General features: G+C 36.2%; 1 protein-coding gene across 23 annotated transcripts in view; it reads left to right on the top strand.

Moving 5' to 3' along the window:
- The window catches only part of DTNB (dystrobrevin beta), a 178459-nt gene that overhangs the window by 83901 nt on the left and 76033 nt on the right, over positions 1-18525 (top strand). For all 23 annotated transcript variants that reach the window (XM_016121733.2, XM_036223988.1, XM_016121726.2 and 20 more), the window contains one exon: positions 1421-1545. In XM_016121733.2, the coding sequence (XP_015977219.2) occupies positions 1421-1545 (125 nt within the window). The remainder of the gene's footprint in view (positions 1-1420; positions 1546-18525) is intronic.

Below are 18525 nucleotides of genomic sequence, written 5' to 3'. Positions count from 1 at the left end.
GAGGGGAGGGAGCCAGATATGAAAGCTATGGAATATGATGGCATTTATTTAGATCGTATTCTATACATGACGATCGGCCTTTGAAAAATTTAAAGCAGAAGACTGACATGTCTTGGGGGGCAGTGTAGATGACGGATGGATTAGAGGAGGAAGAATCAGAGCCATGTTAGTTGTTGGGCAAAGGGACAATGGAGAGTAGTTGGGGAAGGTCAGAATTTCTGCTTTGTTTAGTTTCATGTGATTTTCCGGAAATTAGATTACATTTAGACTTTTCCCAGAATTTAATGGGTTGTAGGGGATAGTGGTTGGTGATTTGGAGCCAATATATGACATTTCTGAAGAAATTGGTATTATTCAGTCTTTATTATAAATAAGGTATTAACTAACTTTGCTTATATAGTCTTGAAAGGTTTTTGCTTATTGTTAAAATATATGCAAGCAGCATATCAAAGTTAAGTGGATACATGGTATTGATGAGGTAGGTACACAGCTGCAAACAAGTTCTGTTTTTCAGTTGCAGTGCTATGTACGGTAATACACTCCAGGAGCAGTAGAATGAAATATTTAATTTTTTTTTTCAGTTAATATCCTACCAAGAAAATATCAGACGGCAGTATTATTTTAAAAGGAATTGAGTGGACAACAAAATCAGTATCCTATAAAGAGCCCCCTTTAAATTGTGCATGTTCTATGTAACTTAACTGTGGCATATTGTTTACTTTCATACGTATTTACTATTAAGTCTTAAACTCGGTAGTCTTTAGGTTTGGCGTGTATCATTCTACCTTCCAGAGAAGTGCGTCAGTGTGCCAGCTTGATTTGTGCTTTCAGCATGTCGTAACCAGAGCCACGGGTGTGATACCGACTGCCTGAGTGCGTGAGTGCACTCATTTGTATCTCTGTCCGTAGCCAGACCCTTGATACCAAATGTTCTGTTTCCCATTTATTTTGGGAACATTCTCTTAATATGCACGTTTTGGCATGCGGCTTAGCTAATTTGTTAACATTCAAAGTCATAAGCCGTCAGCATTATCTTAGCCTTTTAGTATTTTAGCCCCCCAACATTTCTGACTTCGATTAGGGATTTAACTATACTATCTCACCAGAAACGATCCAGAAGCATCAAGGAGTTTATGTAAAGTCACATAGAGCTGTTCACAAGGAAAGTTCACATTAACTTGATAATGCGACTGCATTCAGAGATGAGAGAGTAAGCGCAGAAATGAAGGGGACCGCAAATGACCTTGGAGCAAACGACTGTGGTTCCTTCCTGCAGGACCCATTAATGTTGATTATAACGAAACTTAGTTTGTATTTGAGAAGATGTTTTCTACAGCTCTTGTCACCAAGTTATGTTGAAATTCTTTTTCATTCTTTCGAAATGTAACTCCTTATTTTCTGATTTTCTACTTTGACACAGAAATCCCCTGCAAAGAAGCTGAGCCATGCAATTAGTAAATCTTTGGGGTGTGTACCCACCAGAGAACCCCCGCATCCTGTGTTTCCCGAGCAACCAGAGAAACCACTTGACCTTGCAAATATAGTGTAAGTATATACCTGGATATGGATAAGAATGAGACTGAAATGGAGACCTTGCTAAATTCTTTTGGATCAAAACCAAGTATCACCCAGCATGAACGTTTAACCTTCTGATTTTTACTTCACTTTTGGGAAACTTAGACTTCAAATTTTCATCTCTTTAAGTCACCATGGAAACCTAGCTCCTGAGCCCCAAAGTCTAAGGAAAATATAGTAGCCTCCAATAGAAGCATTAATCCATTGAAGAGAATTATTGTGGTGGGTTTAGCAAAGTTGCCTTTCATTGTATGTGTGTTCTTCCCTTCAATTAGTGGTAGTGATCATTTCTCCTCTACGGCAGTAATGCCCATAGTTTAGACAACTTGGAAATGAAAATCAACCTGGTAGGCTCTTTGTATTGAGAGGAAATTAGGAAACATAAGGCTATGCAGAAACAAAACTAGTATTACACACACACACACACACACACACACACACACACACACACACACACTTTAGTTGAATATCCATGCTAGAAAGCTAGGAGGACCAAAAAAGTTAGAGAAATAGAGAAAGAAGGAAAGTAAGAAGGAGGAGAAACAAGGAATAATAAGATTTTAGCCTTTTTTCTGTCTCTTCATTCTGAATTAAATGATGATATTAAGTCTACTCTGCTGGATACAGTCGGTAGGTTTTTGATCATTAGCCTTTATCAAGTGTTTAAAAGTTTTTCTTTTGGAGTGGACATTCATTTTCTTTTACCTACCTGGTGGTAGGTGTTTTGACTAAATGATCTCTTAGTTTTCTTGACCTTCCTTTTTTTATTTAATAATTTTGAAAACTTTTATATTAAAATTTTACAAGCATGTGGATTTAAAAATTAGTGCTACAGAAGAGCTTAAAATGAAGACAACATTCCCTCCCTTACTTCATTGTGTTTTGTCTAGATTTTAGATTGACTAGTGGTGACCTCTGTATCTCCGAATAATATATTTAGAGCACCATTTATTGACTTAATCAGTTTTGGAAATTATTAAATAATTCCGTTTGTGGTATAAGGAACCAACCTTATTCATAACTACATGTCAACCCATAATTATATCACCATTTCCAAGTTAGTTAACTGTAATTTTAAATAATATTCTTAAACTTCTATTTCTTATAATATCTTCTAATTTCCACTGTGTAAAATGAGAAAAATTAGTACCTTCTACTTCTTTCTTCTCCTTTTTCCTCCTGACTTCTGTCATCTCTACCGTTGCTTTTATGTTATCAAAACTGATGATGTTGCTGTTCCCTTCTGTGATAATAACTAAATCATCCGAGATTTCTCAAGGGCTGCGTCTGAAAGTTGAAAACCAGAGAACAGCGTTTCCAGTTAACGCCGCTCGTTACGCAGTCGGCGGGCCGTGGCTGTCTGTTCCTCCGTGTGGTTTCAGTGCCGTGATCCCAGTCCCTTCTTCTGCCATCAGAGTTCAGTGGGAACTTTCCTTACACATCATCGATTGCTCAAAATCATACCCGTTGACTTTATAACTGGATCGACTTCTGACTGTTGTTTTTCTTTCAGTTTCCCATTACTTTCTTCGAAGAAAAGTCCCCGTCTGCCCCAACATTGTAGTGTTTGTGTGTGTGTGTGTGTGCGTGTGTGTGTGTGTGTGTGTCTCTCTCTCTCTCTCTCTTTTTTTTTACCCCTTTAAAGTTCTGAAGATGTCCCTTTCACATATGTCTTTAATTCATCCGGAATGGATTTTCGTGTACAGCGTGGTATAGAATATGCAATTCTCTTTCTTCCTTTGCATTTGAATAATAACTTTTCTCAGAGCCATTTATTGGATAATCCATCATTTCACCACTGACCTACGATGCCACCATTGTCATAAAGGAAGTTTCCAGATAATACATGGTCTGGTTTCAGGGCTCTTTATTCTCTTCCTTCGGTTGAATTGTCTATCCCTATGCCACTATCAGGCTAGCTCATGATAACGGATTAAGTAATCTTTTTAAAGAGTATCTTGTCTTTTCTTTGCTCTTTTATGTAAATTTTAGAATCGGCTTATTAAGTTCCTCATAAAATTTTGTTGGATTTTGCTTGGCCATTCATTGAATCTAAAAATCAGATTGAGGAGAAGTGACATCTTTATAATACTAAGTTTTTCATTCTATGGTGTGTTGTATCTTTCCATTTATTTAAGTATCTTTTATGCCCTTCAATAAATCTTTATAATTTTGCCTAGAATGGTCTTATATATGTTAGATTAATTCTTATATACTTTTTATGTGTTGTTGTGTTACAAACGGTGCCTTTTTTTTACAATTTTTTTTTGAGGTATAATTTACATGTAATAAAATGCACTCACTTTAAGTGTGCAATTCGATGAGTTTTGACAAGTGTATACAGTTGTGCAAATGGTATCTTTTTTAAATTATGTGTCTTAACAGTTTGTTGCTGCTGTATGGAAATGCAAACTGGTTTTGTATTTAAATACAAAATGCAAAATATCTGGTCATCTTGCTTAACTTGCTCATTAATTCTAGTAATTTCTACTCAAATTCTCTTAGATCGTCTATAAATAATTATATCACCTGCAACTAGTGATAGCTTCGTTTCCGCCTCCCACTCCTTATGCTTTTAAGCATTAATCATGTATTTTTTTCCCTTTGGTCTTATTATGCTGGCTAGAACCTCCAATGTAATATTGAACAGAAGTGGTTTACTCGGCATTCTTGTGTTATTACTAATCCCAAAGAGAGTGCTTTCAGCATTCATTTAGTATGGTATTTGATGTAGTCTTTGTAGAAACTGTTTATCAGGTAAAAGATGTTTCCTTTTATTATTAGTTTGCTAAGAGTGCTTTCTTTTTGTCATGAGTGGATGTCAAATTTTATCAGACTTTTTCTGCATTAATTAAGATGATCGTGTGAGTGTATTCTATTAATGCAGTGAATTACACTTTTTTTTTTTCTAAACAACCCTGCATTTTTTGAATAAATATAAATTGACTCTCTTTTTAATACACTGGTCAATTTCATTTGCTAATATTTTGTTCAGATTTTGTCTATGTTTTTGAATTTTGTTATCCTATAATTTCCTTTGGCTTTTTGATTTTGTTTTGTTTTGTCTTATTTTTAGGACAAAGTTTGCCCAATTTGCTGTCTTCAAAAAGTTAGGAGCGTTCTTTCTTTTTTATATTTTTGGGAAGAGATTTTTTAAGATGGAAATTATTTGTTCCTTAAATTTTTGGTAAAACTCACCAATGAAGCTATCTGTGCCTAAAGCCTTATTTGGGGGAAGATTTTAATTTTTTCTATTTTTATTTATTTATTTTTAACACCTATAGCACTTGGTAATCCTAGGTGGTCTCCCATCCAAGTACTAACCAGGCCGGACCCTGCTTAGCTTCTGAGATGAGACAAGATCGGGTACGTTCAGGGTGGCATGGCCATAGACAGGAAGATTTTTAACAGTTAATTTCATTTTAAAAAGCAATTATAAGATTATTTTCATTTTTTATTTCTTTTTGAGTCATGTTGTAACATATTAGTAGGAATTTGTCAGTTTCTTTTAAAATTTCAAGTTTTGGCACAAAGTTTGTAATATTTTATCTCTAATATATGTGCTAATGTCTCTTTTTTCATCTCTAGTCTCATGTATTTATGGTTTTTTTCTGTTTTTTTTTTCTTGGAAAAATCTTGCCATAAGTTTGTCTAATCTATTGGACTTTCATTGGACCAACTTTTGGTTTTGATGATTCTTTTATTGTATGTGTTGTAGTTTCAGTTTTACTTATTTCCACTGTTGTCTTTATTATTTCTTTCGTAATAGTTTCTTTGACTTTATTTGGATACTCTTTTTCTAACTTCCTTAAAGATATCTTTAGCTCACTCATTTCAGGTTCTTTTCCCTAACAGAAGCACTTAAGGCTATTAATTTCTCTGAGCACTACCTGAGCAGTGTCTAAGTTTTGTTATGTAATTTTTCATTGTTTAATCCTAAATATTTTCTAAGTTCCCTTATGATTTCCTTGAGAAGTATACTTTCTTAATTTCCAAATGTGTGGGGGTTTTCTAGTTGCCTTTTTACTACTAATTTCTAGGTTAATTTCATTTTGCTCTGAAAATGGTCTGAATTATTCAGCTTTTTTCAAATTTGTTGAGACATTCTTATTATCTAGCATATGATCAACTCTTTATTCATTAAAGTAAGTTTGAAAACAACATGTATTATGCTCGTTTGGTGCAGAGTTTATAGTGAGTGACTGACTGTATGTTCCATTAGGTCAAGTTAATTATATTGTTCAAATCTTTAATCTCCTTCTTCAAAATTATACATTTCATTTGGAAATTAAATTTTATTCTTATGTAATAACTGCCCTTATTCCTAATAATTCTATTTGTTCTCAAGTCTGTTTTATGTGCTAGTATCATCTTTTATTATCTTTTGCTAGATATGTGCCAGGTATAACTTTTCCCATCCTTTACTTTCAACCTGTGTCCTTAAGTTTTCATTATGTTTCTTGTAAATTTTAAGCTGGATTTTAAAAATCTGACCTGAGAACCTGTTTTAAATGTATTATCGTAATATTATCATTATAATTAGTCATTTATCATAATTCAAATTGATTTATATTATTATAGTTTTAAAAATGATCATTACTGTGATATTTGGACTTTTTCTACCATTTTATTTTGTGCTATTTATCATATTTTTAAAAATTCAACTTTATTCACATATTTCACTCTAGCCACCCTCTCTACCCATTCTCATCAGCCTTTTGTGTGGCTTTTTACTAGTGTATGTTCTTGAAACTAGGTATTGTCTTTTTTAAAAATTTACTTAAATGGTATTGTGAACGTTTTACCCATCTATTCTGAACCCCGTGATGGACACCTAGGCTCCATTCTGATCTCCGCCTGGCATGTAATAATACTGCAGTAAATACCTTAGGTGTTTCCCCAGTGGAACTGGGTAGGAACTCCTTTATATCCAGGATATAGCTATTGGGTCACAGGTTATGTATATCCTGATCAGAAGAAGTGTGCTGGGGAATCCAGTGGTTTAGTGTAGACTTTCAGTTAACGTCTCCATTTTATATCAGGCCCCATACCCCCACCTCTACCTCGTGTGCCTAAGTGTAAATACTGTCTGGTCAGTTTCCTTACAGAATAACCAACCTCTGGCTTCCTCCTGGGCCTAGAAAAGAGCAGTCAGATGGCTGTGTGGTGTTGAGAGTGGGGTGGAAGAGGTGACAGGTGCTCTGCCTCTTAGGCAGACTTTCAACCAATTAAAAAAATTTTAATGCAGCCCCTCACCCCTCTTTCAGAGGTACCAGGCTTCTCTGATTTCTGAGCATTCCTTCTGTGGCTTCTCTTCTCTGGTCTCAGGATCAATTTGACCCCAGGTCTCTTCTTCTCTATTTATTAAAAAAGCCTTCCTCATACCTGGTTTCTGTTAGAAATTTAAGTGGAAATTTAATCTAGGTTTGACAGCTAAGGATTGGAACCTGAAGCTTTCTCTGAGTACAGGATAAAGTAGACATTCCCCCTTTAGATAATAAAAAGTCTGTCACCGAAGCAGTTTTATCCTGAGAGATTCTGCCTTTTAGCAAAAATGTTGCGAAGTGTCGCAGATATAAACATTATAACGAAGAGGAATAAAGTTAAAGAAAAGCTAATTTCTATCTCTTTGTACCTACTAACAATTCTTAAAAGCACATATTTTGTGTTGAGTAGTTTTTAAATATTTTTATATGGTTAAAAGTAATACATGTCCATTGCGAAAACATTCAGAAAAATAAATTATATAACCCTGTTACTTAAAGACAACTATATTAACTTTTTAGTGTGTACACTTGCCTCCAGTCCTTTCCCACGCATGTGTATTTTTATGTGGAGTATTACTGTTTATGTACCATTCTTTCAACTAAGCAGTATTCGAACATGTCTTTCTATATCAGTTAACACAGTTTTAAAGTATTGGTTTAAATTGTGCTCGTTATCCTATTTCATGAATGTGTTATAGTTTGTATATGTAATATCTCTTTTAGAGCATTTCGGCTGTTTCTAAGTTTTTGTTATTAAACAATGCTGCAGAAAACATTTTTGCACTTTTTGTTCTGACCTGCACTAATGTCCAATTAGTTATTTGGTGTAAGTTCCCAGAAGCTGAATTTGCTTGGACTCTAAGATGTACCTTTTAAGGTTTTTAATTCATATTGTCAAATAGACCTGCAGGAAGATTGCATCCGATATATATAACAACAGCAGCTGCCTTAGACCTTCACCTCTTTGGGCTATTTTCAAACTTTTTAGTCTTTGGAAACCCGATAGATGAGAATGATTTCTAATTGTTATTTTTATTTGCATTTCTTTCATTAGAAATAAAGTTACCTATTTTTTCATATATTTCTTAGCCATTTACATTTTGTCTTTTTCACCTTTTTTGATCAGTCTTCTCCTTACTAAATTAATCTGGGTTTTCCTTATTGAAATAAGTAATTTTTTTGTCAGACATGCTACAGAATTTTTCTGAATTTCTTAATTCTTGTTTCTGGATTTTGTGTGTGTTTGTGTGCGTGTGTGCGCGTGTGTGTGTATTGTCTGATACCAGATAGGATTTACGTTTATTTTTCCAGTTGGATAGCCATTGTTCCCAGCTTTGTTATTTTCCTGCTGATATTGTGGCACTTTTAATTTTTCCTTCCTTTTAGCAATTGATACTCAACTTTGAAGTTCTGAGAAATTATATAAATCCCATATTTGTCCTATATGTGTGAAGTAATTCTCTCACAAGATGCGTTTACCTTATGGTCTGCCTTTATCTTATTGGAAAGCTGAGAAAGACTTCTATGAGGAGTAACACGTACAGTGATGCCTGAAAGATGCACAGGACGTAGGCACGTGCGGGGGCGGAGGGAGGAGCCTTCCCAGCAGACGGAAGCTGGGACAGAGTGCTGGGGGAAGGACGCAGAGGTGCGCAAAGATCTCCTGAGATCTTGGACGTTTCCCCAAACTGAAGAGTTTTCGATAGGAGAGGGACATGTTGAATTTCGCAGTAAGAGTAAAATCACTGCTACTGTGTAGAAATAGGGAACAGGACAAGGGTGGAAAAGAAAATGCCAGCTTGTGTTTTTTTTCTTTTTTTTTTTTCCCCGTTGGCCCGGTGACATGAAGGTAGTTTGAACAATCATGGTGGTAATGGAGATGGAGAAAAGTTTCTAAACATAAAAAAATCTTAAGTTTTACCATCGTTGCATACCCAGAAATCAAATTAAAACCCCAGTGGAGGTTTGTGACAGGAATTGAAACTAAGTGTGAGATAAAGTATATAGTAATGTTAACTGCTTATATTTCATTATTGATAGAGTAGAGATTTATTTTATTTAGATTCTCACAAATTTGAGAATCAAGTGTTGTTGATATTTATCAAGCACCCACAGTGTTCCGAGCCCTTTGCTCACCTCCTCCTTAACTCTCACCGCAGCCTTTGCAGTATAAATATCATTAACCAAAACAGATTAGGAAACAGTTTTGGTGAGGTTGAATGACCTGCCCAAGGGCACACAGCTTCAGTGTGACGTAGTTGGGACTAGCGTCCAGAGCGCCTGGCTCCATGCCCAGCCCCCTTTCCAGTGCCCTTCAGTGTCCTAACATGCGACCCAGATAAAATTATTATAGAAGCATACAGTAATGGAGCCATCGTTTGAATCCCGTGGTTAGTTTTAGAATCAAGAGAGAACAGCGAATAGCTGTAACTTGGGCGGCTGAAAAGTCGAAGGGAGGCAGTGTGAAATGGTAGAAGAGAAACTAGATTAAAAATCAAGACATATTAGTTTGCTTTTCTGTAATTAACTCAGAGTACCGTTTAAAGATAACGTGTCTAAAAGTGCTTCTAAGAAGTTAGCAATACGATATTCTAAACTTCTAAAGTCTTTTCCTCAGAATAAGGTAAATAATCATAACACAAAAATGTCAACTCCACGAAGGCTGGAACTCTTGTTATTCACTGAGCTCCCAGTGCCTAAAGTACAGTGAATAAATGAATGACACTAACCATGCTTTATAGGAGCAGACATATGGCCCACCCACCCACTCTTTTATGTGTTTTGTGTTTCGCTTCAGAAAATAAGACAGGTCGCGTACCTGTAGTACCTAAAGTCTCCGCTAGGTGTCAGGCACATTTCCTTGATTGGCTCATTGTGTTCCTTTTTTGGTGAGTTGAGAACGTTAAGTAAACAAGGCTTTTCAAATATATCTCAAACAAAACCAATTCACTTATCATCAGCACTCCAGCAGCTTTTCTTTCTTCTGAGTCTCTGAGATCAATTAAAACACCATTTTAATAAAACTTCTAGGTCTTGCTATCTCTGATAGAATTTCTGCCAGCCTAAGTTCAAGCAATTTGCTGTTGCTTAGAATCTAATTATCTAACCACATAGTCTTTATATCTAATTTCTTTAATTAGTGGTTAATCACCATTACATTTCAGTTTGTGTTATTATTTTTGAAAAAAAAACTTACTGATGTTGGGTTACTGTACTTATTGGTATGAATTCCATCAAGGAAGAGCATGACCAGTGTCTCATTGGACACACCTGTGACCGATCTAGTCTTTTAAACAGAGTTCAGCAAAGTACATCCCACTGGTTAAATACAGCCCGTCACCTGTTTGTGCATGGCCCATGACCTAGGAATGATTCTTATATTTTTAAATGGTTAAAGAGAAATGAGAACAACGTTTTGTGAAGTAAAAAGTAGATATTTTGTGAAAATTATAGGAAATTCAAATTTTAATGTCTGTAGGTAAAATTTTATTGGAATACAGCCATACTTTTTCATTTATGTATTGTCTATGTCTGCTCTCAAGCTACAGTGTCAAAAAAATTGAGTCTTTGTGACTAAGATTATATGACGCTCAAAACCTAAACTATTTATTAACTGACTATAGGAAAAGTTTTTCAACTCCTACTCTTAGGGAAAGATTGATTTAAAACGACAAATTTAGGGCACTTTTTGCTTCTAGATTTTTTTTTTTCCAAATGCTCATCTTCTTTGATGGTCCAGGTTGCTCTTTCCACCCAATGATGAAGGTTAATTAGTAACTTCTGCCGAAGCATTTGGATATAGTTTGTAACTAGGAACTATAGACCGCCCTGTTACTGTTTCTCGCCATCTCTGCATATACACACATGTAGCGTGTTTGAACAGCTAAGCCAGCCAGTGTCCTCTGTACATTGCATCAAAACAGAATTAACCTAGACAATAAGTAAATACTATTATTTAAATTATACTACAATTATAAAATTATACCGAAAATAGTACTTTGACGTGGCTCTTGTTCTTTTTTAACTGCCCTCCCATTTAATACTTATATATGCCTTACTTTGATTTGATCAAAATATGTTTGTCCTCTATTGTTTTATTTCTATTTTTTTTTTTAACTTTAGACAGCCGAGCTGGAAACATCTGATGCTTTCAGTGTTTGTGAACTTTTTAGTGCTATTACAGGAAAATTCTGCCTGTTTTCTTCTTATTCATAATGACGTTAAGTAGATCAGTAGAAATTCACTAGACCACTAACAGTGTAAGACCATTTCAACCCCATGAAAAAAACAGGTCTAACTTCTTGTTTATGTGGTTTTGTTAATAAAGCACATTTTTGTGATGCTGTTTTTGAAATGATGGATGAATCTGGAGTTGGAAATGGCTTTTGTGACAAGGGCGGTTCTGGCTAATTGTCACATGTCAAACCGAAGGCCTCATTGTTTGCAACTTTTTTTAAATGTCATTTTTTTTTTTCGGAGAGTTATTAACTGGCTTTACTGTATTCCCAAACTGTGGTATGTTATAGAATTTATAATATTGATAAATGGGTCTGGATTGAAACTGCCATCTTCCCACAAGTCTTTGCTGATGTGTGTTATGACTGGGTTCTGTGCTGCTTGGTGCTGAGGGTAGAGTCTTATTTGAGGAGGCTGACAAGATGGTACTTTCCTCCAGATCACTAGGTGAATCTGATGTCCTAGTCACTTGAAGGAAATATCAGATTCATTCTGGGTATCTTGGTCTCCTGAAACCAAACCCGTTTTGGTAGGTTATAATTTTGAGCTGTTTCCAACCAGTAAGTATTACACTCTGACTCTTAGATCATAGCTCATCAGATATTAATTCTGTCTGACATTTTACTGTAAAAATTTTGAAAAACCTAGCCTCGGTGACATAATGTGCTCACCAGTGGACCATCAGACACCTAAACTTCCAGGTCTATCTAATTTGACCTTTTGAGACAAGAAAAGCTGTTTTTTATAACCCCTGTTCCGACAGCCTGGAATGTGAAGCTCTGTAGCTCTTAGATCGCAACTCATCTGATACAAATTTTGTCTTGTATTTCGCTGAGATGACTTCGAAAACCTAGCAGCTGAGTAATACAAGGTTCTCCGAGAGCCTCGAGCTTTGCTTGCTCCCACTGCGGGTGTTGTCTGTGTTTTGTTCCATTTCAGACTGAAGGTCACAGATAATAATTTTCTTCCAGACGTAGGTCACCTGCTAGCCCTGGAAGTATGTCTGTCTAAAAAGAAAGATGGAGCTGATACCGAGGGTCATGTGTCATGTAAGATAGTCTTAGGAATAGGATATGATTTTTGCCTGAATTTCGGGGTGTGCGTGTGTGTGTGTGTGTGTGAAAGAGAGAGGGGGGGGACTGGGTCACGTGACCAGCAAATGTGGTGATTGATTATGATGCAGTAAGGAGAAACGGCATTATTTAATCAATAAAACTCAAGGTTTAATCCTCGAAAGGTGGTTGTTTATAAGTGGCTGTGACTTTGGTTTGCCGAGTTTTACCCCTTGGGATTTTTCTCACTCCGTTTCTCACTGCTGCCACAAAGCATTCTGCTTTTAAACTCCAAATCTGCATGGCTCAAATACCATCCCTTGGTTTTCTTTTCTTTTTTTTTAATTGTGGTAAAATGCACATAAAATATAACCATTTTCAGGTGTGCGACTTAATAGCGTAAAACATATTTACATTGCTGTGAAATTGATCTCCAGAATTTTCTCACCGTGCAAATCTGCAACAACATATTCATTAACGTCAACTCCCCTTTTACCACAAGCCCCTGGTACCCACCATTCTACTTTCTGTTTTTATTAATTCGATATCTTATATAAGTGAAATCATATATTTTTTTGTCTTATTTCCCGGAGCATAATGTCCTCAGGGTTCATCCATGTTGTAACATGTGTCAGGATTTATTTCCTCTTTATGACTGAACATTCCAGTGTATGTCTGTAACGTTTTGTTTGTCCATTCCTTTGTCAGTGGACAGTCGGTTTGCTCCTGCCTTTTGGCTGTTCTGAATAATACTGCTATGACGATTATTATGTACAGATATCTCTTGGAGACCCTATATTTTTGTTTTGTTTGTATTTCTAGGAGTCACCCTGATGGGTGTGATGCAATATCTCATTGTGGTTTTGATTTGTCTTTTCTTTCTTTAAACAGTTTCCTCGAGGTATAAGTTGTATACCGTAAGACTACCTTATGCGACAGTTAAATGATTTTTAGTCAATTTATATAGTTTTGCATCCATTACCACCATCCAGTTTGGAACAGTTTCATTATCCAAAAAAGTTCCCTGGTACCCATTTGCAGTCAGTCCCGGCTCCCACCTGTGGCCCCAAGGCAACCACTGATGTACTTCCTGTTTCTTTTGTTTTGCCTTTTCTAGAGATTTCATAGAAACAGAATAGTATAATATGTAGCCTTTTGTTTCTGGTTTTTTCATTTAGCATAATGTTTTTGAGGCTTATCCATGTCGTAGCAAGTATCAACAGTTCATCCCTGTTTTCAATGCTGAAAACACCCCATTGTATGACTAGACCATATTTTTTTTTTATTCCTTCACCAGTTGATGGACAGTTGGCACATTTCCAGTTTTTGACTATTATGAAAAACGCTGCCATGAACATTTGTGTCTTTGTGTGGACATATGTTTTCATTTCTCTTGTGTGGATATCTAGGACTAGAATTGCTGGGTCATATAGGGTAAGTGTGTGTTTAACTTTTATAGAAACTGCTAGACTGTTTTTGAAAATGACTGTACCGTGTTACAGTCCCATGAGCCATACACAAGAGTTCCAATTTCTTCCTGTCGTCATCAGCCCTCGGTATATGGTTATTCTTTTGGATTATAGCTCCTAGATACAGTGAACAGATTGGTGGTTACCAGAGGGGAAATGGGGTTGAGGTTGGGGCAGAATGGGTAAGGGGGGTCAGCTGTATGGTGAAGGATGGAAACTAGACTTTTGGTAATCGCTTCGTAGTGTGTACAGATACTATACTGAATTATAATGTTGTACACCTGAAACATATGATGTTATATACCAGTTTTACCTCAATTATTTTTTAAAAAATGAGAAAAAATTGGGTTGGAAGCCATGATCTTCTAGTTCATTATGATTACCTTTTAAAAAGTCCTTAAAAAGTAATTATTCTTAATATTGGAGAAATCTGTTTTTCTTTGAGCTTCATTTCTTCCCTAGCCAAACCTACGGTATACCTATAAAGTGATTTCATGCAAACATCAAACCTCAGAATTATATTCATTGAGTGGAATTTCTTAATAGGATGTGTATCCTGTGATCTGGTTGCAGTTTAGGATAATCCGACTATTTTTTAGCACCTTTATAGGTTTTCATATTGCCCACTTTTGATTAGTGCCTGAATTTAGCACCTAATAAATTAGCCCTTTTCATTCTTCTTAAACCTCAAATCTGTTGACATATTTCTACCAAATTAATCTTCTTGAATCACTGCCTCTGTCATATTACTTCCCTATTTAAAAATCTACCAAACTCCACTGCCTACAGAATTGAGGAGGCACTCCTCATGCTGGAATTCAAAGTCCTGTGTAATCGAGACCCACCTCACTTTTTGAATCTTATCTTCTGCTGCTAAATTTATGCAGTACAAAGCCTCCGCTTTGGTTAGACCTGCCTGCTTTCTCCCTTTTAAAACTTTATATCCCTCCATGCCCCTCTGAGCTGACTCCTGATATCGTAGCTCAACTGCCCCATTTCCTGAATGCCATTCTTATCTCTGTCAGGGCCAGATATCTAAACAATTTTTCTAAACATCCTCCGTATGCTTGAAAAGATTCTCAGATTATTGAGTGTGACGTTCCCTATATTCCCATGAGAGCAAGCTTGTTAATTGTGTGTGTAGAAAAGATTAAATTTAAAAAATAAAAATGCATTAAGTGATTATAGATGAGAATGCCAGCTGGCTTAATATTATGGGAGCAGCTTGTGGTAGAGTTTGCATTGAGAACATTAGATACAGAGGACTCATTCCTGAGCAGTTTGGACGGAGATAACCACAATGCACTCTGAGAACTGTGTGATGACTCAGAGAGCCTGTAGTGATGACAGAGACACTAACGTCAAAATGCAGTTTGAATGAAATTGAGTCACAGAAGTGAAATAAAGTTACAGTTCTAATTTATCGTGATCTTAAATGTGACAGAGAGCAGTGGGAGGAAGGGGAGAAATAGGATAAGCAGAAATACAAATGGCAGCAAGCTTTTCATATGTATATTTCTTTTTGAAAAAAAATAGGGGAAGCAACCCCAAATGTAAGTTGAATTTTCCAAGAAAGGACCTCCGAACACTTAACTTGAACAATGTAAACCTTTAAATGGAGCAAGTCAAATGTCTTGTTGATGTGGGTACCCTGGGGTAAGTTACAAATGGAAAAGTACCGGTGCATCCAAGAGGTTAATATCTTTGAAATGAAAAATGCCCTTGACCGCTTCTAACACATCACCAGAGTCACTTTCAGCCCACAGTCTACAGCAGCGTTCTTTAGCTTTCTGCGACTGTCCATTTGTCATTTTTACATGGAGTCAGAGGAGAAGTGGTGAAGACCTTGAGTGGAGTAGCTGTGAGAATACTGTGGTCGGCCGTCCTTCTACTCAAGGCACTCCAACATACAAGGAAAACGGAGACGTGGGGTGTGGCCGGAGCTCAAAGCAGTGACAGGGATACTGATTAGATAGCTACTTAAAAAGCCTTCATATCTGTTACTCAATTCTTACACAGTGTTTAGACTCAGAAACTTTTCAAAGCCACTAATTTCAGATATTCATTAGGAAATTCTGTGTAACTAGAAAGAGTAATGGATAATTTATGAATATTCTTGAACCTAGGAACCCAAAGCAAACTAGTCTACTTTGAAAGGTTTGTAGTAAGTTTGAAATCAGGAAGTATGTATTCTCTAACTTTGTTCTTATGGAAGATGGTTTTGGCTATTTTCTGTTTCTTGCATTTCCATATGAATTTGGGATCAACTTGTCAGGTTCTGCAAAAAAGATGGCTGTGATTTTATAGGGATTTCATGGAAACTGTAGATCAATTTGGGGCGTTAATCATTATCTCAACAATATTGTCTTCAGGTCTATGAACATGCAATGTCTTTCCACTTATTTAGATCTTCTTTAATACCTTTCATTGCTGTTTTATAATTTTCAGTGTATAAGTCTTATATTTTCTTGATTGAATTTATTCCTAAGTATTTTATTCTTTTTGATGCTAATGTAAATGAAATTATTTTCCTAATTTCATTTTCAGATTGTTCATTGCTAGTTTGTAGGAATACAGCTGATTTTTTTTATATTGAACTTGTGTCCTGCAACTCTATCAAACTTGTTTATTAGCTCTAGGGTTTTCTGTATACGAGACCATGTCACTGCAAACAAACATAGATTTGCTGTTTTCTTTACAATTTGGATATCACTTATTTCTTTTTCTTGCCTCGTTGTACACCCTCAATGATAATTTTCCTGGATTTAGAATCTTGCAGAGGTCGTTTTCCCTTTATTCTTTGAAGATATCATTCCTCTATTATTTTGTAACTAGTTTTGTTGATAACAATCTGATTCTCCTTCCTTTCTGTTGAATTTCTCATATTTCTCTATTAACTCTTAGAGTTTTCTAGTGCTCCCGAGTAGAAGCAAGTATTATTTTTTTTAAAATTAAATTTATTGGGGTGACATTGCTTAATAACATTATATAGATTTCAAGTGTATGATTCAGTAGTACCTCATCTGTATATTGCATCATGTGTCCACCACCCAGTGTCAAATCTCCTTTTGTCACCGTGTCTGTGACCCCCTTTACCCCGATCTACATGCCCCCTCCCCTCTTTCCCTCTGCTAACCACGAAACTTTTGCTTGGGTCTATGAGTTGGTCTTATTCGTTCGTTGCTTTCAGTTTTATATCTACTATATACGTGAAATCATACAGTTCTCAGCTTTTTCTGTGTAACGTATTTTGCTTAGCATGATAATCTCAGGATCCATCCACGTTGTCACAAATGGTAGTATTTCCTCTTTTCTAATGGCTGAGTCATATTTTATTGAATATATGTATGACGTCTTCTTTATTCAGTCATCTGTCAAAGGATACTTTGGTTGTTTCCATATCTTGGCCACCTTGAATAATACTGCATCGGGATGCATATATCTTTATAGATAAATGTTTTCAAATTTGGGGAGTATATACCCAGAAGAGGGATTGCTGGGTCATTCTATTCTTAATTTTTCATGGAACCTCCATGCTGTTTTCCATAGTGGCTGTACTAATTTTTTTTATAACATTGGTAATCTGAAATTTTACTGTAATCTGTCTGGATATGAGCATTTTTTTTTTTTTAGTTCTATTTGTTTTAATACTCAGAGGATCCTTACTTTCTATAGGCTCATGTCTCCCATCAGTTCTGGAAAATTCTCAGCCATTACCTGTTTCAGATACTATTACCTTTGCTTCATTCCCATTGGTCTCTCTGGAACTCTGAGATATAAATTTTAAACCAGGATTTAGCTTTTGCATTTCTTAACTTAAATATATATACATATATACCATCAATCTTTAGTTCTATTTAGTCTTGTATTCAGCCTATCTGTGGAGTTTTTTTTAAACTCAATAATTAGGATTTTCATTTTTTAAACCCCTAATTAGTTATTTTTCAGAACATTTTATGGATGCTATTCTGTCCTTTAGGTATCTGAGGATATTAAGTATGCTTATTTTAAAGACCTTTATAGATGCTTTGTTTTCTTCGGGTTTTAGGGGGTTGAGTGGGCAAGTATTTAAATTCTTCTAGACACTATCTCACAGGCAGCCTGCAGTCCTTGTCTTTGGCTCACGGCAGCTCAGCCCAGCCCTCCCTCAAACAATGGCTTCTTGTTTATTTTCTTCCTTGGGGGAAACTATTTTTTTAGGCTTAAAGAGAGTTTCCTCTGTGTGTGTGTGTGTGTGTGTGTGTGTGTGTGTGTGTGTGTGTGTGTTCCAGTGACGCACGTACCAATTGATGTCTGTAAATCATGTTTCTTTGGTCCGGGAGGTCGAGCTCTCAGCATGTGCTCAGTGTGCCACCTCGAACCAGAAGTCCCTCGACCGCTTTTTCAGCCGATTTACCATTCACCGTCGTCGCCCCATCTCCGAGGGCTCTGTGCGACTTTGTTAGCAGAGACTGTGACATCCAATGAAAGGGTGTGTTTTCTTTAGTCCCTTGGCAAACTCCCTAACATATGAGGGGATTTGAAATTTCTTTGAGAGTCTTTTGACCCATTTAACAGGCATGTTTGGCCTCATGCATTTAATGCATACGAGAAGTGCTGCAGCTTTCGTGTAATCAGCTATACTCCTGAGAATATTATTCTCCTGTCATTACCCCTTCCACTCGAGTTTTGCCAACCCAAACGGCCTGTTAGCTATCCTTCTTTGAACTCCTTGTTAAAGACTTTTTTTTTTTTTTCATTTAAAATTAAGTTCAGGTAAATCCTTCACCAGTTTGCACTTTTAAATAGAATGGAAAATAAAGTTATAAAATTTCATTATTGAATAAATATTTGTTGAGCACCCACTGTGTGCCAGTTACGATGTCAGGTACGTAGTGTGAACGCAGTGGTGGAATCGACCCCGTGGGCCCTGCTCTCTTGGAGCCT

Source organism: Rousettus aegyptiacus, unplaced genomic scaffold, assembly GCF_014176215.1.
Source record: "Rousettus aegyptiacus isolate mRouAeg1 unplaced genomic scaffold, mRouAeg1.p scaffold_m13_p_7, whole genome shotgun sequence".
Classification (NCBI taxonomy): Eukaryota; Metazoa; Chordata; class Mammalia; order Chiroptera; family Pteropodidae; genus Rousettus; species Rousettus aegyptiacus.
Note: the sequence above shows the minus strand (reverse complement) of the source record. Positions and strands in the feature narration are given on the sequence as shown.